At 40.5% G+C, this 27,020-nt stretch overlaps 1 protein-coding gene across 2 annotated transcripts in view; it reads right to left on the bottom strand.

The window, feature by feature from the left end:
* Nucleotides 1-862: 862 nt before the first annotated feature.
* CALU (calumenin) overlaps nt 863-27,020 on the bottom strand; it is a 32,114-nt gene continuing 5,956 nt past the window's right edge. The window contains exons 2-7 of one of the 2 annotated variants that reach the window (XM_035021061.1): nt 22,697-22,928; nt 16,952-17,145; nt 12,707-12,873; nt 11,335-11,395; nt 4,503-4,702; nt 863-3,264 (exon numbers count right to left, since the gene is read on the bottom strand). In XM_035021061.1, the coding sequence (XP_034876952.1) occupies nt 3,160-3,264; nt 4,503-4,702; nt 11,335-11,395; nt 12,707-12,873; nt 16,952-17,145; nt 22,697-22,917 (948 nt within the window). In that variant the 5' untranslated portion in view covers nt 22,918-22,928 and the 3' untranslated portion in view covers nt 863-3,159. Of the gene's footprint in view, nt 3,265-4,502; nt 4,703-11,334; nt 11,396-12,706; nt 12,874-16,684; nt 16,879-16,951; nt 17,146-22,696; nt 22,929-27,020 lie in introns of both variants that reach the window. The other variant, XM_035021062.1, reaches the window with a different exon arrangement.

The raw sequence follows: 27,020 nt of genomic DNA, 5'->3' as shown, positions 1-27,020 counted from the left end.
GTAGCTCAGTCGGTTAAGCGGCTGCCTTCAGCTCAGGTCATGATCCCAGGGTCCTGGGATCAAGCCCCCAATCGGGCTGCTCAGCAGAGAGCCTGTTTCTGCTTCTCCCTCTCCCTGCTGCTCCCCCTGCTTGTGCTCTGTCTGTCAAATAAATAAAATCTTTAAAAAAAAAAAAAGAAAAAGAAAGAAATCGGAGAGATATAAAGAAACCACCAAAACCTTGAGTAGGCCCAAAATACGAGTCTGAAAGAACTTCTTTATGCCATCACTGCCAATAATCCTATAGTTCTGGCAGGGACAGCCATGTCCAGAAGCTCCTGAGCCAGCATGAATTATTCCAGGTGCTCCCCACCCAATTTGGCTAAACCTGTCTTAAGCTGTATTTAGTAAAGTTAATGGTTAATTCCCTTCATGTTCTCAAAATGACTGTGCACATCTTAATACCATTTATGAACTATACCAAAATGTTCAAAAAACTGTTTTACTTTATACTTTATGTTTCCCCTCTGCACCCCCTGAAAAAGAGCCTTTTTGAAATAAAAGTCAGAATAAATGCTGTGTGTACATTCAGGAATGGCTTGTGTTTGGTATCAGGTAATTATGTAATGAGCAGCTGGACTCCTCTCCAGTTACATGGCCCGAGGGAAGCAAAGAGGGGTTACAGCTGTAGTGGGAAAGACGCCAGAAGATTTCAGAAATAAAAAAGAATGGCTAATCTGGGAGAAGGCAGAACTTCTCTGGGATGGGGAAGGAGTATCTTCTAGGAGACCTCCTTTTCTTGATATTTTACAGCACCCATCATTCTAAGTAAGAGTTCCATTTCTTAAGAGAATAAAGGAATACGCATACCCCACAATGAATGTAAACAGTTTTATTTAGAAACAGATAGGTACCTGTTTGCATTATAGAATATAAAACTTAGTTTACACTCTATAAAAAATAACCAGTATCCAAATTCAAGAGAGCTAGCATTCACAGGACACACAGTGTGGGTGTGTAGCTACTGTTCACCAGCCTCAGGCTTGACTTAAACCAAAAAGATAATCCAGGGGGATCATTAGAGATTATTAGAGTATGCTTGCTGCTGAGCACCCAGCATCCAGAAGTTGCCATTTTAGCATATGAAGGTTTGCTTTCTAAGTGCGTAACTTTTAACATCAGGCCTGGGTTCTCTGTACCTAGTGAGCTGCAAGGCTCTCCTGCCACACAGTTCATGATGTGCTCTCTCTAATCCTGGGTTGCCATTATTATCTTTGATCTTCTTAATGATAAAAATGGGGAATCTGGAGAGCAGAGAATTTACATTCCCCTATATTGGGGTTAAAAAGAGTGTATCCACTCTCAAGAGCTCAATGCAAAGGCCAGGATCAAGTTACGTGATAATCTGGCTTTTTGCCAGGCCAAGTAGTCCACCTCAACATGATCATGGAAGACCAAAGGATACACCTAGGTTCAGATTATAATAATCACCCAGCACCACCTGAATGTATTATCCACAAAGATACATGAAATAATAAAGGTTAGATATACATATATTTATCTTAGTAACCTGAGGGCTAAAAAAGTTTGGAATACAATAATTCTTCTCAAAAGAGGTCCATCTGTAAGAAAAGGACCAAAAAAGACAGAGTTTGTGTTACATAAAATATGGGTAAAGTGAGTTGGGAACAGAAGGCAGCTTCTTCAGCTCTTTCTACAATGTCCCTCTCTTTGACAAGGATTGGCAATCTGCTGATCCACGATAAACTTTTTTGGGGGCAGCGGGGAGAGGGGGCGTTGGGTCAAAGGCAAGAAGGTTGAACAATGGTCCTCAAACCAAAGAGTCCTCTCAGTAGGCCCTCTCATCTTTGAGTCTGAGTTCAAGCTCTTCAGCTGACACAGAAATAGGCCTGGTAGTAAGTGGTTAGCATTCTGAGGTATGAGGATCCCTGGTAAATTCAGCAGCATGTGGTTTTTGGAAACCAGCCCACAAGATAAGAACACTGCAACCAAGCTCCTAACTAATACTGCTATTTAACCACTGTCTGAAAGAGAAAGGGAAGAAAAAAAAAAAAAATCCCCAATACATTGGGAGGTTGTAAGCTTCATACAAGGTGGTCCAAATAATCTCTTTATTTCATCTCAGGGTTTCTTAAGAGAACCCTCATTTCAGTGATCATTTCTTTCGTTAAAGGCACTTTCAATGAAATGACATAATTGGAAAGGAGTACATTTTAACTATGTAGTGAAAGCAAGATTAATTCCTAGGAACACCTGGGGAAATAGGAGCTGAATGGGGCACTTACAGTGATTCAATAGGCAAGAAAGTCTTGAGCACTTCAACAGATGCACACCCAGAAAAAAGTGTGTGCCCTGAAAACACTTGTATTTTTCCCTTAGTTTTCCAGCTGTTTCTATGTATAGCTCTGTAAAGAGATCACATTCACTACTTGATTGATTTTCAAGACACTGGCCCTAACTCTTCCCACCACAGCTGTGCTTGGCAAAATTAGCAAACAGCTAGTCTTACTGGGAAGAAAAAAAACTGAATGAAATCAAGTCGAGCCAAGCTTTCTGACAGCACAGGAATCTGTCCTTGCCCAGATAATGCCACGATCAATTGCTGGACTTAGAGCAACTGAATGGAATATGTGGCCCCTACTACTTATGAAACATACTTTTCAATAGGCAAGATTAAATGTTGTCTCTCTAAATATAATTGTGGGGCATATTTTTTTCCCTTTTCTCTCTCCTAAACATTTCTTATTGATCTCAGGCTTAAAAAATTAGTTAAGTCAGAATTACAAAAATTATATGGCAAGGGTTGAGAAAGAGTGAAGGGCTAACATTTGCCTACAAACAAGCGTCAGTTGAGGATGTTGATCCTTCATATCATACTCCCAACCAGAGAACAAATATAAAAATAAACACACCATGTTATACATAATACAAAGTGTAAATCTACAAACACAAGTGTACTAATTAGAGTTGTTCCTCAGAAGCACAGTTCCTCCAGTGCCTCAAAGAGGAGGAGGAATGGGGACGGGATGGTTTTCATTACACCTTTTCAGGTCTTAAAGTTTGTATTAACAGTCTCAGTAGCGCAAACAATTTCATGTGAAACCAGAAGCTGTAAAAATAAATTACTTTTGAAGAAATGTGGGTTCTTCTGTATGCAGCTCAGAACTCATCATGTCGTACTAAGGCCTCACCAAAATCTGTGGCCTGGCTGCCCACAAATAAATCGTACTTGTCAACAATCTCCTCCTTGGTAAGCTTGCCATCCTGAAATTAGAGAGAAGAGTGAATCGAGGCAAAAACGATTTCCCATTCCAAATTTAGAAACACCGCTACAGAACAAAAGGGGTTAATCAGGATTTAAGATTCTAATTCCCACTAAATTAAATGTGAACTCAACCTTCACCCCCAACCCTCCACAACATACACACAAAGAGAGAAGAAAATAGCAATTAATACATTTTTCTTATCAAGAAAGTTAAAAGTGGAAGGACGGGAATAACACAGCTCAATAACTTAATGCATCAAGCAAAATGTGGGCCATCTCCTATGTATAGGTAAGAGACAGGAAGAACCGGGGAAGATACTTTAAAGTGAATCCAGTCATTGCCTAACAGGAACGATGAAATCTGCTAACATTCCCACACAGTCTTCACCCCCGCAATGCCCTAGCCACCAACAGATTCCAGACACAACCCCAAATGAAGGCTCAGACCTCAGCTCAAAAATTATCTATGCCGGATTCACAAGGGATGACCTTGGGAGTTTCCTTTTCTCACGTATCTCAGGACACAGCACCTGGCTACTGAAGTGACTGAAGCAAGAACTCAAAACAGACTGTGCCTTAAAAAGGCTCAGATGATAAGACACTGCATCTGAAACAGAAGACTGGCCTAGATAGGAGAATGTTCAGAATACAACCCCCCCTCCCCAACACCTTTAGATTGATTTTCAGCTTACTCTAAGCAGAGCATTAAAATTGCTGAAAAGGTGATGGCTTAGTGAGACTACCATTCTTTTTATGAAACAAATGCCTCAGATAATTTATCAAGGAAAATTTTAACAAGCTCGAGATAAATGCTGATTTACAACCCACTATAAAGAACTTAATTTTAAAAAGTGTATTTAAGAAGGAAATGACCAACTTTGAGCAGGCAAAATGAGCCTGCAATAGGTAAAAGCACAAAGGAAGAAAAAAAAAAGCAAATTTCCTGGGGATCCAAAGATAACAGATGACGCACGCTGGACACAGGCTATATATACAGAGGCTCTTTTCTGAAGCCAAATGCCTCCAATGGTGTGAACACTGGGCAAAGGGATTTCTAAAATGAGATCAGATAGGTAGCACTGCCCTGTAAGTTTTCAATTGTCAACTTAAGATTTGTAGCAGACTTAGACCAATTAAGACTTTACATGCTCTATGTACCTCAACAGGAATGTTTTAGGCAATCCCCTACAAACAGACTTTGATCGCTACTAGGTTGTTTGGGCCTGGCCAGACTTACCTTGTTCTGGTCTGATTCATAGACTAGGTGCCTGGCTTCTGCCTCCGCATGATCATAGTCTGAGGGGAGGATCCAGTCTTTGGTCTCTTCCTTGTCCATCTTCCCATCACGATTCTTATCTCGAAACTCAACAAACTGTTCTCTTTCTGTCTTTACCCACTCTGGCTCATCAGCATTTCCATCATGGCTGTACATGTCACCTGCATGCACAAACGTACATAATGCAAAAGGTGAGTCTGTCTTTTTCTCAAGACTGCCACGTGGTAATCTGGCTTAACTTTTCTTCCTCATCCATCTTCCAGCTCATCTGTCTGGAACCTAGTAGCAGTTACAAGGGTATTTTAGGTCCGAGGCCTTAGAAAGCAAGGCGTTTTCCTGAGGCTTACTGGCTTACTTAATGACCTTGTAACAAGAATATTTCCAACTGCTTAATGTCCACAATAGCCAAAATATGGAAAGAGCCCAGATGTCCACCAACAGATAAATGGATAAAGAAGATGTGGTATATATATATATATACACACACACAATGGAATACTACTCAGCCAACAAAAAGAATGAAATCTTGCCATTTGCAATGACATGAATGGAACTAGAATATATTATGCTAAGCAAAATAAGTCAGAGAAAGACAAATACCATATGATTTCACTCATATGTGGAATTTAAGAAACAAAACAGATGAACATAGGGGAGGGGAAGGAAATAAAGTAAGATAAAAACAGAGTGGGAGGCAAACCATAAGAGACTCTTAACTATAGGGAACTGAGGGTTGCTGGAGGGGAGGTGGGTGGGGGGATGGAATAATTGGGAGATGGGTATTAAGAGGGCACTTGATATAATGAGCACTGGGTGTTACATGCAACTGATAAATCACTAAATTCTACCCCTGAAACTAATAATACACTACATGTTAACTACTGAATTTAAATAAAAAAATTTTTTAAAAAGAATGTTTCCAATTGCTGATTATAATATGAGTGCAAAGAAAATCCTTAGCCCTTAAGAAATGCAGAAATGGGGGCGCCTGGGTGGCTCAGTCGTTACGTGTCTGCCTTCGGCTCAGGTCATGATCCCAGGGTCCTGGGATTGAGCCCCGCATCCGGCTCCCTGCTCTGCGGGAAGCCTGCTTCTCCCTCTCCCGCTCCCCCTGCTTGTGTTCCCTCTCTCGCTGTGTCTCTCTGTCATATAAATAAATAAAAATCTTAAAAAAAAAAAAATGCCGAAATAAAGGGTAATGACAAGCAACCAGAAAGATAAATAACTTTTAAAAGATAGCTGTTCCCTACATTCCATTTCGATCCAAGGTAGTTAAACCTATTGCTATTAGAAAGGTGCTATTTTAGGGACGCCTGGGTGGCTCAGTTGTTAAGTGTCTGCCTTCGGCTCAGGTCATGATCCCAGGGTCCTGGGATCGAGTCCCACGTCGGGCTCCTTGCTCAGTGAGGAGCCTGCTTCTCTCTCTCTCCCTCTGCTGCTCCCCCTGCTTGTGCTCTCTCTGACAAATAAATAAATAAAAATCTTATAAAAAAGAAAGGTGCTATTTTAAATTCTCAAGTAAACTTGAGAAGTGTGTGCGAGAAGCCCAAACTGTGCACAACCAATTACTAAGTATTTTTTGGAATGTACCTCTAAAAATGATGGGTATTTTCTTACATAGTCATAATGTCCATTATCACATTTCACAAAATGAACTTTTGGTATTATCAAATACTCAGTCCAAATCTGAATTTCCTAATTATCTTTTAAAGTTGGTTTGTTCAGGAGCACCTGGGTGGCTCAGTCGGTTAAGCATCCGACTCTTGATTTCGGCTCGGGTCATGATCTCAGGGTTGTGGGATCGAGCCCAGAGTCAGGTTCTGTGCTGGGCATGAAGTCTGCTTAGGATTCTCTCTCTCCCTCTGCTCCTCCCACCAGCGCCACCCCCATAAATAAATAAATAATAAAGTTGGTTTGTTCAAATTACTTATATGAATGCTAGTAGGTAAGAAGTTGCTATGGTAAAACAAACAAATAAAAAAAGAAGTTGCTACGGTATTTAAATCTTACTAGATTTATTTATGAGTTAAAGTACTTTAAAATTCAGTATTTACAACCAAGAGAAATTATTATTTTTTTTTTTAAGATTTTATTTATTTATTTATTTGAGAGAGAGGCAGAGAGAGAGAAACAGCATGAGAAGGGATAGGGTCAGAGGGAGAAGCAGGCTCCCCGACGAGCCGGGAGCCCGATGCGGGACTCGATCCCAGGACTCCGGGATCATGACCTGAGCCGAAGGCAGTCGCTTAACCAACTGAGCCACCCAGGCGCCCCAAGAGAAATTATTCTTTACAACCGTTTAAACTTCTACTTAGGGGCACCTGAGTGGCTCGGTTAAGTGTCTGCCTTTGGCTCAGGTCCTGGGATGGAGTCCTGCCTTGGGCTCCCTGCTCCAAGGGAGTCTGCTTCTCCCTCTGCCCCTACCTCCCCTTCCTGCTCTTGCTCTCAGATACATAAAATCTTTAAAAAAATATAAACTTCTACTTAAATACTGTAGATGCCAACTTTAAAATGTAAGGGAATACTGTTTGTCAAAATTCTTTTAGAATGATGTGAGTGAAGAAGTCTGAAGACTCCCGAGTTTACTACATCAAAGTATATGTGCATTTCACGCAAGCTATGGGAACATACCTTATATACGTCTAGTTTCTAGCAGTTCTAAGCACAGGTATTTAGTCGTGATAAAGGTAATTCATATGTTGAAACCCACAAAGTGGGGGTGGTTCCAGCAGCACGGCCCACGGCACAAATCTGAACCCAAGCTAGCCTGCACTTAGGGGGTACACCACACTGCCAAAGAAATTTAACATACACCAGTCACAATTCTCCCAACTCAGCTTTAGCAGCTTACCTGACCCCAGAACACAAGACCTGCTAGCCCTATAAGGAAACCCCTGACCTTCTAGCCAATCACGCCCTGTTTCTGCGTTGCTTCTTCTCATGCCCAAAATCCCTTGGGAAAAGTGCTCCGCTGCTTTTCGGCACTGCACTCCCCAATCCATGGGCTGTTTCCCTTGAATAAAGGATAGACTCGTTACTAAGCTGTATTACTGTCATTTGACAGTTGGTACTGTCATTTTCCTGAGTTTGAGCGCTAAGAGTAGACCTACCTTTTTTTTTTAAACAAAGGAGGAATACCTGACAGCAGGACTTGCCAGTTCTTTCTCTATGCTACAGCACATTCAGAAAATGTAGTATTTGTACAATCCACTGGGCCAGTGCCCTGCCTTAGCTCTCCTGTGGGTCAAGAACTTTCACAGTAATGGGCGCCTGGGTGGCTCAGTCATTAGGCATCTGCCTTCAGCTCAGGTCATGATCCCAGGGTCCTGGGATCGAGCCCCGCATTGGGCTCCTTGCTCCACAGGAAGCCTGCTTCTCCCTCTCACATTCCCCCTGCTAGTGTTCCCTCTCTTGCTGTCTCTCTCTCTGTCAAATAAATAAATAAAAATCTTTAAAAAAAAGTAAGTACATTTTGGGGCGCCTGGGTGGCTCAGTCGTTAAGCGTCTGCCTTCGGCTCAGGTCACGATCCCAGGGTCCTGGGATCAAGTCCCACATCGGGCTCCCTGCTCCACAGGAAGCCTGCTTCTCCCTCACCTACTCCCCCTGCTTGTGTTCCCTCTCTCGCTGTGTCTCTCTCTGTCAAATAAATAAATAAAATCTTTAAAAAAAAAAAAAAAAAAGAACTTTCACAGTACACACATGAGGAAATTCTGAATTAGAGAGAGAATACATGTATACTTAAAAGACATACTTATATTTATTTATTTATTTTTAAGATTTTATTTACTTATTTGAGAGAGAGAAAAAAGCAAGCGAGGGAGCAAGGGGAGGAGCAGAGGGAGAGGGACAAGCAGACTCCATGCTGAGCCCAGAGCCCAACGAGGGGCTCAATCTTATGACCCTGAGATCATGACCAGAGCCAAAATCAAGAGTCGGACGCCTGAGCCACCCAGGCACCCCTTAAAAGACCTACTTTTAACAGAAGCTAGAATATACGACATAATGAGTACATTTTAAAGCTAGATAAGTAAAGATAACAATACTACTATAGAATTTTCTATTCAAAAAGGATTCAGTCCCTTTAATATAATCTGAGATTATGTTAAAAAAAGTTTTTAGAGTGGGCGCCTGGGTGGCTCAGTTGGTTAAGCGACTGCCTTCGGCTCAGGTCATGATCCTGGAGTCCCAGGATCGAGTCCCGCATCGGGCTCCCTGCTCGGCAGGAGTCTGCTTCTCCCTCTGACCCTCCTCCCTCTCATGCTGTCTCTCATTCTCTCTGTCTCAAATAAATAAATAAAGTCTTTAAAAAAAAAAAAAAAGTTTTTAGAGATACATAACCCAATGCTTACAGATGAAATGAGATGATGATTGGGATTTTCTTCAGAAAAAAAAAAGAAGTAGATAAAGATTTAAAAGGACTGGCCATGGGCTGATGGCTGTTAGGGCTGGGCACAGGCGCATGGGGGTTCATTATACTATTCTATCTAATTTTGTGTATGTTTGCAATGTTCTATAACAAATTTATTTATTTATTTTAAATATTGTATTTATTTATTTGACAGAGAGACAGAAAGTGCACAAGCAGGGGGAGCGGCAGACAGAGGGACAGGGAGAAGCAGGCTCCCCACTGAGCAGAAAGCCCAACACAGGGCTCGATCCCAGGACTCTGGGATCAAGACCCAAGCTGAAGGTAGACACCTAACCAACTAAGCCACCCAGGAGCCCCTATAACAAATTTAAAGAATAAAAATATTTAACAGTATAACTCCAGGGACTTCTTATTAATGCTAAATGTAAGAAACAATGACCATTTGTTTATGATCTCTTTCCTCAACAGGGTACATCCCCAGAAACTGGAAGATACTGTTTGGGAGACTTTCAGATTTACAAAGCCCAGCATCCCCAGTGTAAAAGTGTTTACATTAGTTGATGATTTGCAAAAAAAAGCAACAAACATACATACACAGACTTGATAGTTTTAATAGTTTCAAAATACAATTCCTCTGCCCTTGGATCTGTATGATAGGGATGTAGAAAGAAATATCTCCTTATTTGACCTCAGTGCTTGATAAATGATGGTACTTAACAGTTATAAAACTTAATTCCGGGCGCCTGGGTGGCTCAGTCGGTTAAGCGACTGCCTTCGGCTCAGGTCATGATCCCAGGGTCCTGGGATCGAGTCCCACATCGGGCTCCCTGCTCTGCGTGGAGCCTGCTTCTCCCTCTCCCACTCCCCCTGCTTGTGTTCCCTCTCTCGCTGTGTCTCTGTCAAATAAATAAAAATCTTTAAAAAAAAAAAAAAAAAACAATTCTTCTCCTCTGGAGGTTCAAATAAGTTCCTCAGTTTTAGCAATGAAGATAAAATGGCAAAAAACAAGAATGAAAGGATAAAATATTAAATATTTAAAGGTAGAAATAGTCAACTTTGAAACAGGCTCAGTAAATGCACCCAGACATTTATTTCCACTGTGCTGATGAACTCCATTAAAAATAATCATTTTGGTTAAAAAAAAAAAAAAATCTATCTTCTCTTCGTCCCTCTTTCTCTAAAAAACTCAAAACACATCACTGAGTCTTTGAAGAACAGAATGGTAAATATTCAGGGAGTAATTCAACTGGAATAACCCTAGATATAAATAGCAAGTATAATTAGATAAAATCTGAGAAAAGAAATAACTTGTTTAATTCAAGGGACAGGTGAAAAAAAAAGGAGATAGAAGACCTAGACAGAAAACACAAACAGAAAACCATGGAAAGGAGCAAAGAAAGGCTCTAAGAGAAATCAGCAACTCGTGGTCGCTTATTCACTCACCGATCTCTTTTATTCTATTCCCTATCTTCTTCTCTTGGGTTTCCTAATGCCAGCCTAGGCTCCCTGCAACTCTTTACTGTCAATTCCACAGGCATCTGGGATGTACTGTATCACTGCTATCCAATATGGTAGCCCCTGGCCACACGGAGCTATCAAGAACTTGAAATGTGGCTGGTCTGAACTGAGATGTACTGTAAGTGTAAAATATGCTTTTGAAGACAGTATGAAAAAAAAAATCCTTAATTTATATGGATAACACGTTGAAAGTATTTTAGAATATTAGGCTAAATAAAATACATTATTGAAAATAATAATGTTTTGGGACAACTGGGTGGCTCAGTCGGTTGAGCATCTGCCTTCAGCTCAGGTCATGATCCCAGGGTCCTGGGATCAAGCCCCATATCGGGCTCCCTGCTCAGTGGGAAGCCTGCTTCTCCCTGGGCCTCTGCCTGCCATTCCCCCTGCTTGTACTCTCATTCTCTGTCTGTCAAATAAATAAAATCTTTAAAAAAAAAAAAAAGGAAAGAATCATGTTTTAAAGAAACGTTTTTTTTTTTTTAAAGATTTTATTTATTTATTTGAGAGAGAGAGAATGAGAGAGAGCACATGAGAGGGGGGAGGGTCAGAGGGAGAAGCAGACTCCCTGCCGAGCAGGGAGCCCAATGCGGGACTCGATCCCGGGACTCCAGGATCATGACCTGAGCTGAAGGCAGTCGCTCAACCAACTGAGCCACCCAGGCGCCCGAAACTTTTTTTTTTGATGTGGCTATTAGAAAAGTAAAAATACATATGTGGCTCACATGAACATTTTGATTGGACAGTGCTGCTATAGATACTTTATCACGACCCACTATTCCTCATACTGGTCTGGCCTTAATGATGTGCTACGAGTTGACCCATGGGGTAAATTATTTCTATGGGCAAACATACTTCCATAGCTTCTCAGCTTCTCCTAGGAAAAACAGTAGAAACAGACTTACCAATATACTCTTCAAGGTCTATGAAACCATCAGCATTCTTATCTATATCCTCCATTGTTTCCTAGACAGAAGAGGAGACAAAGTTAGTATCTGGATGAAATTTAGGCAATAATTTAGCATTCATTAAAACACACACACACAAGGACGCCTGTGTGGCTCATCAGTTGGGTGTCTGCCTTGGGCTCAGGTTGTGACCCCAGAGTCCTGGGATCGAGTCCCACATTGGGCTCCTTGCTCAGCTGGGAGCCTGCTTCTCCCTCTGCCTACTGCTCCCCCCGCTTGTGTGCTCTCTCTCTGACAAATAGATAAATAAAATCTTAAACCCCCTCCCACCACACATATGTATATGTGTGGGTATGGTTAAACCATAGGAAATTGCTGTTTTTCTAGCTAAAAAATGGTAAAACATTACTTGTTTTTTATGCTTCAACCCAAAATAACTACAAATCTTCTTGGAGGAACACTGGTACACTGTTTAAAAAATGACCTATCCCACCAAGCCCACAATGATGTGGAACAGCCCTAGTTATGCTGACGTCATTCTAACAGTCACAGGAAATGTGACTAATCTGTCTATAGCTATAGTCTATGTTTTGTTTACAAAACTATAAAGTCCATGGTTTATGTTTTATTGGTAAATGCCTTCTGTGAGAATTCTTCAGTATTACTGTTATTAGTGTCTGATCACTGGCTACAGGACATTTTTATTTTTATTTATTTTTTTTAAAGATTTTATTTATTCGACAGAGAGAGACAGCGAGAGAGAGAACAAAAGCAGGGGGAGTGGGAGAGGGAGAAGCAGGCTTCCCGTGGAGCAGGGAGTCCGATGAGGAGCTCAATCCCAGGATTCTGGGATCATGACCTGAGCCAAAGGCAAACGCTTAATGACTGAGCCACCCAGGTGCCCAACGGAACATTTTTAAAAACAGGATTTTCCTGGGGTGCCTGGCTGGCTCAGTTGGTACAACATCCAACTCTTGATCTCAGGGTCATGAGTTCAAGCCTGACGGTGGGGCTTAGAGCTTACTTCAAAATAAAAGCAAGCCAGGGGCACCTGGGTGGCTCAGCTGGTTAAGCCACTGCCTTCGGCTCAGGTCATGATCCTGGAGTCCCCGGATCGAGTCCCGCATCGGGGTCCCTGCTTGGCAGGGAGTCTGCTTCTCCCTCTGACCCTCCCCCCTCTCATACGCTCTCTCTCTCTCATTCTCTCTCTAATAAATAAAATCTTTAAAAAAAAAAAAAATTAAAAATAAATAAATAAATAAAAGCAAGCCATTCTTCCAGATACAGAGTAAAGAATAAAGAGGAAAAATAGTATAAGCAACAAAAAGAGAAACTGAGTTTCCATGGAGAATCACTGCTCTCCACCAACCTGCACTACTATATCTTTCATGTAGTCATACTCCTCAGGGTGCAGGAAAGCTGTGAATTCCTCCTTTGTGGCAATGAGGTCTCCATCCTTGTCTGCCATTTTAAACCTCCGCTCATCTCTAACCATCATTTGTTTATAGTTAAATCCATCATCAGGGTCTGGATCATCTAGAAAACAAAATGTTTAAGTCCAATCTTAAGACTGCCACAAAACATGAAAATGTGTGGGCTGAGGAATCAATTTCCAAGAAAGATAAACCAAGCAATGAAGAAATAACAGGTAAAATTGTAACAGTGTGAAAACATTTTGGTAATCAAAGTCAGGTGCGATGTAAATGTGTGCCACTCCAATGGAACCCTGGCTCCTTAGCTATGTGACCTATTACATGACGCTTCGCTGTTTTTGGTGTTAAGGCTACTAGAAGGTTCAAGCTTTCTGGTTATATCTGAGAGACAGTGGTAGTCTAAAGCCATACAATTTGGGTTTGAATCCTAAACTCTACCACCTCCTAAATGTGTGACTGTGTGCAAGTAACTTAATTGTGCTTCAATCTACTCATCCGAATAATGAAGATAATAGTGGTGCCGGCTGCACAGGGCTGTCAGGAGTTGTGAATGAGCAAATAAATCTAAGTGCTTAGAACAGTGCCTAGCATAGAGTTGGCTCCCAATAAATGTTAGCTATTGCTATTTTTATTAACATTAGGCTCCCATTGAGAAGCTAGATATCAAAGGCCTCCTATCTCATATTAAGGCCACTCTGATTGAAACAACAGAATATTACCCTCTGAAAGATCACACTATAGTTTTTTCAGCCAACTCAGAGATCTACCATGAGTCACAAGTACTGTTTGCCACTCCCTCCCCCCCATTTATGTAAGATTCTAGAATGCAAAACTAATCCAGAGTTACAGAAAATAGGTCAGGGGTTGCCCAGAGATAGGGGATGGGGAAGGTGAGCAGGATTATAAAGGGACATGAGGAAACTTTTTGGGGTGATGGATATATTCATTTATCTTGATTGTAGTGATGGGTTCACTGGTATATACCTATGGCAAAACTCATCAATTGTGCATTTTAAATATGTGCAGTGTACTATTTGTCAATTATACCTCAATGAAGCTGTTACAAAAATTAAACATTAGATTACAACCAAATTGGAAGTTGGACCTATCCATCTGTTAGGATGCTGAACTACATAAGCAGTAGTTATTTAGTCTCTATATAACAATCTAGAAGAATAAAATTCAGTTTGTTTAAGTTGAAAAAATGTGAAGGAGTTATCTGTAGGAAAAACAAAACAAATGAATAAAAAAACCCTGATTCAATCTGTTGTGTGGACCAAAAGGTAACATGTGAAGATATTATGAATGTAAAAGACACCACATTAAAGCTAAGAAACAATTTTTCCTACAACACATCCATCAGATAAAAAAAAGATATGGCACTAGTTTTATAAAAAGACCGACAGGGGCCCTTTAACAGTAACATCACACTGCTGATTTCTGATATAGAGTTCAATCCTTCCACACTTTAAGCACAGTTTTGAAAACAAACTACTCCATTTTGAGAGCTGGGCAGTTTGAAGCTTCATTCTTCGTTAAGTGTCAAAATTCAGTAAGACGGCTTATTGAATCATGAGTATACGTGATACTCAAAACCGTAACAGGTTGAAGATGGAGAATTTAAGGAAAATACACTTTTTTAAGATACTAAGTCATCTTTCTAAACAAAGTTTCAGTCCTAACTACACAACAAAAATAAAGATAATAGAAGGGGCGCCTGGGTGGCTCAGTTGTTAAGCGTCTGCCTTCAGCTCAGGTCATGATCCCAGGGTCCTGGGTTCGAGCCCCACATTGGGCTCCCTGCTCAGCGGGAAGCCTGCTTCTCTCTCCCACTCGCCCTGCTTGTGTTCCCTCTCTCACTGGCTGTCTCTCTCTCTCTCTCTCTGTCAAATAAATAAAATCTTAAAAAAAAAGAAGATAATAGAAGACAACTTATATATTAAGACTAGATTCTCAACAAAGAGCCCTCCTCACTGCCTTAGGGTAAAACATGGTGACTGCAATCATGTAGCCTGATAACATGCACATACATAAAGATGAAAAAGGAAGACAAAAAACTTTTATTTTGAATAACTAAACTCATGTGTTTGCTGTCATTGCTTGGAGTGCCAGATCTACCCTAAGTACCAGTTTACTGTGCTATCCAGCCTGCATCATTTTGGGTAGGCTCTTGATCTAGTTTTGGTATAGCCGCAATGGATCTTAGTATTTCTTATTTCACTTGTGGCAGAGACAGCGTTAACCCTCCTTTTGTGGAAAGCAGATTCATTAAGACAGATTTTAATTAAAAGCTAAGATTATTTATGCCTGAACTCAAAAACTGAATCAAGAACATACTCTCACAAAAATCCCCTCAGCACTTCTGTAAGCGACCTCATTACCCCAGCACTAACCACCCACATGCCTTGAGGGAAAGATGCCTTATAAAGATATTGCTTCTCTAGCAAGTGCTTCAGCTTATGCAGTCTCAGTAGAAATACCCATTACATTGAATCATTTGACCTATGAGAGCAGAAGAGCTCTCAACAGATTTTTATGCACATAATCATACAAAGAGTTTAAGATTCATTCTGGATAGCAAGTGAGTGCCTAGGTCTGAACGGGAGATTTATTAACACACCATTTTGTTTAGATCACCAATAGCCTACCCTTCACTCTATTTTTATAAGTCCAAATAAATCAGGAGGGTGTTGGCTTTCAGCCAGAAAGCAAGAAGCATGGGGTGCCTCTCCATCTGCATTGACTTTTTAATACACATGTTCTTAATTGGGTGAAGGATATGTTTGGTTCTTGGCTAAGTGTCAAGCATGAAGAGAGACTGCCACTTTAGTCTTAGGAATGAGAACAAGCCCAACACAGAAATAAAAGTCTCTTCACTAGAAATGCATGCAGTCCTGTAATTAACACAGACAGCTGGCTATCCAGTAGGGGAAACAGACCATTATACACTCACTGCTTGTTAATCAGTGGTGGAGAATGCCTGCTTTAACCCAGAAATTTGCCTAATTTCCAGGATAGAAATGCAAGAAGTAACACTTACACATTCTTATCTCAAATTGTAACCAAGTAGAGGAATCTCACTAACAAAAACATCCTAAGTCATCAACTCTGTAAGATTGCCACCTAGCATTCAGCAACAGGCAAGTGTAATAAGGAAAAGAAAATTACTAACAGGTGGCCCAAGCACACAAGCTACCTAAATCAACAGAAAGCAATCAAAGTCACATTTATTTGCCTTGAAGCATTTGCATAGCAGGCTGATAAACTCATGTGCCAGAGAAAACAAATGGGAAATTTTCATTTCTAAACTTCGGTAGGCAGACATACTAAAATAAAACAGTTAAATTTTATCAAAGAAAGCTATTATATTTGATATTTATTTTATTAAGGAAAGACAGTAATCTTCCTATTCTCACCAGATAAAGGAGTCTAATTTGGTTTGAATTTCAGGTCCAATACTTTAAAAAAAATTTTATTTAAATTCAATTTAGTTAATATATAGTGTATTATTACTTTCGGGGTAGGATTTAGTGATTCATCAGTTGCATAAAAACACCCATCAGGTCCAATACTTTAATGTGACCATGTCAAGAGACATCTCAAAGTCTCTTGCTTTGCATTATTGAAACAATGCAGCCTTTTAGCTGAGATCTACCCCAAAAAATGGTCTCTGAGGGATCACAGAAAGAAAAATTGGTAAAATATCTGAAATGCTAAAGATGTAGAAGATGCCAGACCTTAGAAAGCCAAAATTACTTAATATACACATTGAAAATTAATAAAATAAAGGGAAATCAGTTCAGCACTGGACTATTTAAAATAAGCACCATTTCTTCCTTTCCTTCACTGTGTGACCCATTTGTTTCTTTGACTCAAGACCACAGTCTCTATCAGGCTGACATCTTGCCCCTTACCCAGGTAAGTGCCATAAGTCACGTTTCTGTACTCATCCCAGGAGATTAAGCCGTCTTGATTCATATCAAATTCGTGCCATTGGTTTTCAACATTGTCATACATGTATTTCTTCTGGGCATGCTTAATCCAGGATTTCAGCTCCCCCTCCGTCACAAACCCATCTTTATCCACGTCTATTTTATCTACAATCATTCTACAAGACAAAACAGTTACGTTTCAAGGTGCCAGCTCCATAAGGCTTTTTCCCCCAGATAGTAGGGACCTACCTAAAACGTAGCCGTAGGTGGCATTTTTATACTCCTCCCAGGAAACGAGGCCGTCCTCATTGAGGTCATGCCCCTTCCACTGTCGCTCTACATCCTCGTAAATCCAGCGCTTTTGTGCAAATTTAATCCAGTCTTTGAGCTCATCCACAGTGACAAACCCGTCCTTGTCGCCATCTATTTTACTTACAATCTTTCTGTAGAAAATGCAGAGAAATCCAGCAAGAGGTTAAAGGGACACAAGGCTCTACACCTAGCCAGGCGTGTGCTGTAACTAGAGGTGTTGCCCAGGGCTAAAGCATGGACATAAAAAAAAGTCTCCAAAAAACCTTCCAGACAAGCAACTGAAAATATTTCTCATAAATGGCCTGTTACTGGTCTGAAATGAGCCATCCAGATAAGGCAAGCACAGTCCATGGCTGGTGCACTTACATGCAAAAGCAAACCCAGTCAAGCAAACCCAGTCTCATCCCTTTAGACCCGGGTAGGTTACAGCCAGCGGCCAGAATTCAGGAGTGAATACCCATCCCTATCTGGATTCTCCATTCTTTGTATCAAAAAACACACAAATCTTTATGTTTTTCTTTATTGCTTTTAGGAGAATCTCAATTTCTTGGTAAATAATCACAATCACTGATACGGTTTTCTAAAAAATTCAAAAATTTAAACCAGACTTTTAATTCAGTTGCTTAAAAAAAAAAAAAAGGAACACTTTTGTTAAAAATATAAAGATACAAAGATAGTTCTGGGATCACTTATATCTCAAGATTTAAAAACAGAAACCAAAAAACCAACACATACACACATACACACACACCCCCAAACAGAGGGAAAAAAAAATTCACAAAGTTACACAAAGCCAGAAGGACAGACGCATGCTTATTCTAAAAAAATAGCTAGCAGCTAATTATACATTATGTTGGACTTTCACATATAACCACAAAAACAGAGAACTCTGAGGAAATGATGTGGTAAGAATGTCTGCCCCGACGTATGTGAGCTTAGGAGAATGTTAATAAGCTGAGAGGGTGAGGATACAGATGATAAAGCAAAACTACAAAGCTAAAGAATCAATATACTTCACTCTTCATGAGCTTTTCTTCCAGGTTTGCCATCTCAAGTTTAACTTAAGAATTTTGAAATATGTGCATGACATGAAAACCTCTGAAGATGCAACCACTCATTTATAGAGGCACAGACAACCTATGTAAAGTCACCCAAGTAATTAGCCCAGTTTGGAATGGGAACTTCAAATCAAAACATCCAAGAGGGGGCGCCTGGGTGGCTCAGTCATTAAGCGTCTGCCTTGGGCTCAGGTCATGATCCCAGGGTCCTGGGATGGAGCCCCACATTGAGCCCCACATCGAGCCCCGCATTGGGCTCCCTGCTCTGCGGGAGGCGTGCTTCTCCCTCTCCCACTCCCCCTGCTTGTGTTCCCTCTCTTGCTGTGTCTCTCTCTGTCAAATAAATAAAAATCTTAAAAAAAAAAAAAATTCAAGAGATTTGAAATCTTGGCATACTCCTATGCCCTATTATTTGCAGGATTGAAAAAGACTGTCACTTGGTAGCAAATGTCTTTTCCCACTATGCATTTTATGAATACAACATTGGAAAATGATTAAAATCACAGAGTACTAGTGACACTATGAAAAGAGATTCATCTTGATATTTGGTATGCTGTTAGCCTTAACTGTCTAGTACTTAAACTCTGTAATTTAACAAGCATTTTCCTTCAGGGAATGTGTAATCTAGCTTTTGCTCTAAAATGTTAATAGAGGGGCGCCTGGGTGGCTCAGTCGTTAAGCGTCTGCCTTCAGCTCAGGTCATGATCTCAGGGTCCTGGGATTGAGCCCCGCATAGGGCTCTCTGCTCAGCGGGAAGCCTGCTTCTCCCTCTTCCACTCCCCCTGCTTGTGTTCCCCCTCTTGCTGTGTCTGTCTTAAAATAAAATCTTAAAAAAAAAAAAAGTTAACAGAAAAGGTAAAGCAGTAAGAAGCTATATCTTAAATACCCTCCTCTATCTACATGAGCATAAGACAAATTGTTTTTTTGCAACTTTAACCCTGGAGAGTTTAAAAAAATATTAACACATTAAGTTCTACCAGTATTAAAAACCTGCATTATCTAAAATGGAACCCAGTTTATATCCAAATGGTATTGACTACCAATATACTGCCATTGTACCGTTAAGAAAAAAAGGGTAAGGTATCAGAATGGCTCCCAGTCTCAAAGGAAAATTGTAAACTATTATAAATAGCCTGAAGAGAAGGATCATTCAGATAAAGAAGCATATGACTGCTCAAGATGGGCTTTTGTTAATGAAGTTGGCTGAATGCCACTCTATTTATTCCAACAGAAATATCTCAAATGCTTTAACACAGAGGTTGGCAAACTTTTTCTGAAAAGGGATAGATAGTAAATATTTCTTATTTTGTCGGCCACAAATGGTTTGTCACATATCTCTACATTTTAATAACCATTTAAAAATATAAAAGCCATTCTTATCTTGCTGGCCATCCAGCTTGCAGGCAGCTGTGAAAGTACACTGGAAGTGGGTATGTCCTATTTTAGGCACTAAGTTCTAAACTCTGATCTTTTAAAGCCTGTGCAAATTTATGAAGCTAATGGTGTTGTTTTCCTGTGACACTGAAGAACCCTATAGATGTAGATATGATGCCACCAAATAAACATTTCAGGATAGACACAATGTACTTAGTGGACCTTATGTTATTTCTCCTAAGAGGTAACACATGCCTCCACATTTCAAGAGTCAAAATGCAAATCCTTTGTTTGTTGTTGTTTTTTAAGTGAACCTGAGTAAATAGGCTCCAGGAGGATTCATAATATTCCTGAAATTTTTAGCATGCAAAATTTAATACATATTCATATATGTACTTTTCTGAGGTAGAGTCCTTTGCTTTCCTTAGACTCTCAAAGGGGTTGGTCTGTGATGATGAACTGCTCTAGTTCATTTCTAAGGCAAATATACCAAGGGTGAAAACTTTTAATATGAAGAACCACCACCTCAAAACAAATAAACCTCATTTGAAGGACACATAAATGAAAATTAAGTACACTTAAGACTTCTTTGGGTGGCCGGGGGAGAATACACACATAAGAAAAAATGTTCTAGGGCGCCTGGGTGGCTCAGTTGGTTAAGCAACTGCCTTCGGCTCAGGTCATGATCCTGGAGTCCCAGGATCGAGTCCCGCATCGGGCTTCCTGCTCAGCAGGGAGTCTGCTTCGTCCTCAGACCCTATCCCCTCTCAGGTGTTCTCTCTCTCTCAAATAAATAAATAAAATCTTTAAAAAAAAAAAAAAAAAAAGAAAAAAGAAAAAAAGTTCTATTTGTCAACATTCTTAAGAAAAAGGGAAAACTATATTAAATGTTTTTAGATATTACTGAAGATTTTAAAATAGTCGTGAATTTTTGCAACTACAGGTGTAAACAATGATCTTCTCTCCTAATCACTTGTCTTCTATATAGGCAGAAGGGGTGGGGTGGGGAATCTGTTGTCCCCAACGTCTGGTGTGCAGTCACCTATCAAAACAATGTTTAGAAATGCCACAATGAATCAGTTTAAAAAAAGAAAAAAAAGAAGAAAGTTCATCTGGAATCCTTGCTTCCATAGTACATCACCTTATTTCTCATTATCTCCAAAATTTAGAAGCAAATAGTATTCATTCATACATTCTATGAAAAGCATTATTTTAACCATCTTATTCTAATCAAATATAGAGTCTGCTCATGTATTGACCTTTTGCTATTTACTAACGACAAAAAGGAACATTCTCTCTACTGACAACTGCTAGCAGAGCTATTCCACTACCTGCAGAGAGCCAGAATATACTGACTGACACCAAGGCTAAAGGCCCTTCATTATTTAAGAGTAATTCTGTGAAGAGCCATGTGCAGACCCAAATGTGGGTCGGACATGCACATTATTAACAGGTAAGACATGAAGACCAAAACACCTTCACGCATCCCTATTTTTAGCCCAAATGTTAGCACAGTTAGAAGATTAAAATTAAAAGTGAGCGTGGTCTCTTAAAGTTAGAAAAGTAACCTAATAGAAGACTGACTCTTTAATGTATTTGTTTTTTTCTATTTTCAAATGTTTGAAGATAGTTTCTCATTCTACATAGCAAAATCTTTTGAGTATTTCTGTCAGTGTTTAAGAATAAAATATTGTACTCTTCAGTTAGCAGATAATCCAATGAAAGGATAAAATAAATTTATTCCGAAGTATGACCCAAAACAAACTTTGTTATGTCTTTTTTTTTTTTTTTTAAACATTTTATATATTTATTTGTCAGAGAGAGAACGCACAAGCGGGGGAATGGCAGGCAGAGGGAGAAACAGGCTCCCCGCCGAGCAGGGAGCCCAACGTGGGACTCGATCCCAGGACCCTGGTATCATGACCTGAGGCAAGGGCAGACGCTTAACCGACTAAGCCACCCAGGCGTCCCTCTATAATGTCTTCTACTCATAGGACTATCCATGATGACAAAATACTTTTGGAAATCCTTATGTGGTACAACTTTCCAAACAAATCGCTTAAATATAGTTCAGAAAGTTACACCAATGGTGCTCATTAAGGAGAAAATGTTCACTAAATTAATCCACATTTCCTCAAAAAGCAAGGCTTTGGATGAGCCAAAAAAAAAAAGACATTCCTAGATCCTCAGAAATAATCAACTGGGATTCCACCAAATCAACTCACTAGGTAAAAAGATGCCTCCTGAGAGCCACAGAACCCAACTATGGCCCAGCTGTTATTAAAACAGCAACTCACAAGGGGCGCCTGGGTGGCTCAGTTGGTTGAGCGACTGCCTTCGGCTCAGGTCATGATCCTGGAGCCCCGGGATCGAGTCCCACGTCGGGCTCCCAGCTCAGTGGGGAGTCTGCCTCTCCCTCTCTCGTGCTCTCTCTCTCTCATTCTCTCTCTCAAAAAAACCCACAAAAAACAAAAAACAGCAACTCACAGGGGCACCTGGGTGGCTCAGTCATTAAGCGTCTGCCTTCAGCTCAGGTCATGATCCCAGGGTCCTAGGATCAAGCCCCACATCGGGCTCCCTGCTTGGCAGGAAGCCTACTTTTCCCTCTCCCACTCCCCCTGCTTGTGTTCCTGCTCTTGCTATGTCTCTGTCAAATAAATAAATAAAATCTTAAAAACAAAACAAAAAAACCCAGCAACTCACACTCTGACATTAAGAACATTACTTATTACAATCTTCTAAAAGGCAAGATTGGTTTGCTTTTGTTTTTTATTAAGCAAATATCTTAGAATGAAAACAAAGAAGGTGAAGGACATTCTCAAAAATCACAAACTGTATAGAAATTAGCCCAGGGGTCTCATTTGCAGTTTATTATCCACTCAAAGGCTTGGCTTGGGAAACAATGAATAATAGGTCACGGATCATTTTTAAAAATTAAAAGCAGCAGAGATGAGATGCCCCCCATGTAATGTTCCTTTGGAAAGAAGATGCAGTTCGATCTGGGTCCTGCAGCATTTGGTACCTTTACGAAAAATGACTTTGCTTTGTAGAATGAGGTAAACTGTTACTCAGTGGAGAAATGTATGAAAGCAAGCAATTAAATTTTAGTGGTAGGAATTCTGTGGTTAGCTTTCAGAAGAATGTAGTTCAAAACAGTTTTACTGGGTGGCCAAGCCAGAAGAGAAAAAAAGAATGAGGTGATTTACAAAGAAATGTCATTACTTTAGCCCCCTGAGAGCTGGCACCTTACCCAAGCCTTTCCTTGCTCTCTTCTGGTGTCAGCTGATCAAAGGTCTTCGCTTCTTCAGCACCCAAGAAGGCATCATGGTCATAATCAAAACTCTGAGCATCATTGTGAACTTTGTCGCTAAGCTGAGGTTCATGGTGTACACGGTCCTTCTTTTCTGTGGGCTTGCTCAAGGCAAAGGCCGTGCACAGGGACAGGCACATAAGAAACTGTCGCAGGTCCATGATAATTAGATCTTAAAGAAAAACAAAGGTTAGTTAATTCAGGAAGCAGTGTGCTCTGTAATTAAATAAGAAATTAAAACTCATATCCAGTTATTATTCTGATATTATCCCAAATATTATTACTTAATCCATAAAATAAGAATGGTAGAATATCAGACTTTCCAATTTTATGGTGACAAATTTTCACCAGTTTCCTTCATCTGATTGGAAGCTGACATGGAATCAGTTAAAATATCCACCTTGTAAGTAGGCTCCCTTTTAAAAACACAAAAGTAGGGTGCCTGGGTGGCTCAGATGGTTAAGCGTCTGCCTTCAGCTCAGGTCATGATCCCAGGGTCCTGGGATCGAGCCCCACATCGGGCTCCTGGCTCAGCCGGGAGTCTGCTTCTCCCTCTCCCTCTGCCTCTCCCACTGCTCATGCTCTCTCTCTGTATCTCTGTGTCTCAAATGAATAAATAAAATCTTTAAAAAAAAAAAAAGATTAAAAACACAAAAGTAGAACATTAACCCTCTTGCCCAAGTTCTTAAGACTTAAAAGCAAAAAGACCAACATTTTTTTTTTATTAAAAGATTTTATTTGAGAGAGAGAGAGAGCACAAGAGGGAGGAGTGGGAGAGGGAGAGGCAGGCTTCCCGCCAAGCTGGAAGCCCAATGTGGGGTTCATCCCGGGACCCTGGGATCATGACCTGAGCCGAAGGCAGTCACTTAACCAACTGAGCCACCCAGGCGCCCCACAAAAAGACCAACATTTAAATTCAGACCTACTGACTCCAAATAACTTTACTTTTGTATTGTATCAGGGGTCTGGTCTTTAAAACTGGCTGGTTATTAGGATCACCAAAGCCGCTTTAAAAAAATTTCCCCTATTGAATTAGAATCTCTGAAGTTTTAAACGTTTCTCAGGTGATTCCGGTGATCATTAGATTAGGAACCACAAAATATTTGAGATCAGTTGTCCTGTATACAGCAACAAGTTGTCTCCCATATTCATGCTCAACCTCAAACCACCTTCAAAGATCGAACCATTCAGATGGTACGGTAATGGAGAACAACTGCTTTAGCATTCCTTATACTGGGTTTCCCAAACTTGCCCAGGCATAAGGATGCTTGGAGTACTGTTCAAAGTACAGATCCCTGGGTTCTACTCCGTACTTTCAGAATCTCGGCAGTCACAGCTGACTCTAATGAACAAGCACAAGGCTGGAACACTTTTTTTTTTTTTAAGATTTTATTTATTTATTTGACAGAGAGAGACACAGAGAGAGAGGGAACACAAGCAGGGGGAGTGGGAGAGGGAGAAGCAGGCTTCCCGCCAAGCAGGGACCCGATGCGGGGCTCGATCCCAGGACCTGGAATCATGACCTGAGCCGAAGGCAGATGCTTAACGACTGAGCCACCCAGGCGCCCCCAAGGCTGGAACACTTTATCAAAAAATGTTGACCAAAAAATTGCAGAGAAGCTGCAGGATGGTAACTTGTTTAGCATACTCTACAGATTCCCCAGAATATTGTCTAGAGAGGTTACGGTCTTAGAGAAAAAAACTATAAAATTAAAAATCAAGAGGAAAGGTTTTCCCAATTTTCATATTTTAACTCTTTGACCAGTAGAACATGAATTCTAAATGCCTTTCCCCCTGTAGTGAGTCAGTTTTTGTAAATTCACAAAATCTCTTAACTCATTTCCACTTGTAACCAATGGCTCCCTTACTGGATAGGCAGGTGGTTATTAGGCATGAGGCTTGTTTGTAGGTTAAACCGTGTCCCCCCCAAAAGATATATATCCTGAAGTCCCAGTACCCGTGAATGTGACCTTGGAAACAGGATCTTTGCAGATGTAATTAAGTTAAAATGAGGTCATTTTGGAGTAGAGGGTGGGCTCTAATCCAATCATTGATATAAAAGGAGGGAAATTTAGACAGTCACACAGAGAAGAGAATGCCAAGTTATGAAGAGGCAGAGATTGGAATGATGCATCTGCAAGTCAAGGAATATCAAGGATTCCAGGCAACCCCAGAGGCTAGGAAGAGGGAAGGAAAGATCCTCCCCTAGAGCCTTCAGACAGAGCATAGCTCTGCTAACACCTTGATTTCTAACTTCTAGCCTCTAGCACTATGAGAGAATACATATCTGACCTTTTAAGCCACCCAGTTTGTGGCAATTTGTTACAGCAGCCCTAGGAAACTAATAAAAGGCTCAGTACAGAGGACCACTGTATCACATGAAAGGTAAATGCATTGCCTTACTCTAATTTGCAGATTAAGCTAGACAGACTTCACCTTCCCCAGGCTGTCACTAGTGGAACCATCTAGTCCAAGGGCTCACAATTTATATGTAAATATTTTTAAAAACATGAATTCTTTCAGCATAACTTTTAACTTAGTGGTTCTCAATCTAGACTATACCCTAGAATCACCCAAAGACTTTTAAGAAAATATGATCACGAAATCCCACCCCTAACTTAATATTTTTAAAAGGCAGCCAGGCTAAGAACCACTATTTTAACTAACCTCTCAAACAGCCATAGTAATATCTTAAGAAATTTGACCTGAGAGATGCCTGGGTGGCTCAGCCGGTTAAGCATCAGCCTTCAGCCCAGGTCATGATCCCGGGGTTCTGGGATCGAGTCCCACATCAGGCTCCCCGCTCAACATGGAGTCTGTTTGTCCCTCTCTCTCTGCCCCTCCCCCTGCTCGTGCACACGTACTCTCAAATAAATAAAATCTTAAAAAAAAAAAATAAAGCTGCAATCATACAAACACCCCTATCTATCTTGTTTCTTCCTGATTAAGAATTATTTCTCTTAGGGGTGCCTGGCTGGCTCAGTCTGCCTTCAGCTCAGATCGTGATCCCAGGGTGCTGGGATCGAGCCCCGCATCAGGCTCCTTGCTCAGCGGAAAGCCTGCTTCTCCCACTGCCTGCGGCTCCTCCTGCTTGTGCTCTCTCTGACAAATAAATTAAATAAATAAATGAATAAATAAAATCTTAAAAAAAAAAAAACTGACCTGAAAATATACTTAACATGAAGAAACTGCATATAGCTGATCCTGCCTGAAAGTTTTGGGAGCTAGAATGAATTGTTCCAGGGGATTAATTAAATTAAAGAAATTAAGTATGCCAACAGATCAGACATATTTCAATGTATCTGTTTTTCTTGTAACCACCAAATAGTAAAGGAAGTTACATTGCATCACCTTGGATTTAGAGAGTTCTTTGGATTCAGTAAACTAAAAAATGCTTACAACAGCTAATGGTGAGCATGTTACATAAAGATTCCTTAAAAGTAGAAAGAAAGCAAATAGAGAAATATGTTTAATCCCAACACAACCTAGAAAGATGATCCTACAAAAGCACAACCTGAGGTCTCCATGAGTAACTTTCAGGTTGTAAGAGCACACAAGGACACTGTACGCAGTGCCTGGGAAAGCAGCGCAGTGGGGAAGGGTGAGAAGGTCCTGAAATGGCAGAGGCGGCATCAACAGAGAGTAGAAAGTATTCTACAGTAAACAGGACAGCACCAATAAGTCAAACAGAAACGCCTCTAAGGAAATGACTGAAGGCAGTCACTCCTGGAATGCTCATTCTCCAAAAAATAGTACTCTTACTGGATGGTTGGTGAGACTGATGAAAACCCGTAAGAAGCAATGTGAAAAAGCAAGACCAAGAGACCGCTAGACAACCGGGAAGAAGGTGGGACTTTTCTTAAGCTGTTCCTACCAACATCAGAACTCAGCTATGCTTCTGAAAGTTTATCAGTATTCTGTTTCATGCTAGCCCACTGAAACGCCCAAATTTGTATACACCTGCACACAGATATTCCATAATGACAGTTTATAATGATAAAAAAGGAATGGAGAACAAACAAAACCAGAGAACTAGTAAATACACACGAAACCTCTATTATGGGAGACTACACAAAGGTTAAAAAGAATGAGGTGAATCTATCTGCACTGAAGCGGAGAATTCGCCATGGCACTTTAAGTGAACAACAAAAAGCAAGTTGCAAAACAATGTTAAGATTTCATTTATGTAATAAGCGAAACCAAATAACCTCCCAGGTTGTTTGTATTTGTATAATATAGAACACATATGAATAAAAACGGAGTG

The sequence above is a fragment of the Mirounga leonina genome, unplaced genomic scaffold, assembly GCF_011800145.1.
Source record: "Mirounga leonina isolate KUSES-001 unplaced genomic scaffold, KU_Mleo_1.0 Mir_174, whole genome shotgun sequence".
NCBI classification, from domain to species: domain Eukaryota; kingdom Metazoa; phylum Chordata; class Mammalia; order Carnivora; family Phocidae; genus Mirounga; species Mirounga leonina.
The sequence above is the reverse complement of the archived record's forward strand: the minus strand, read 5'-3'. Positions and strand labels throughout refer to the sequence as shown.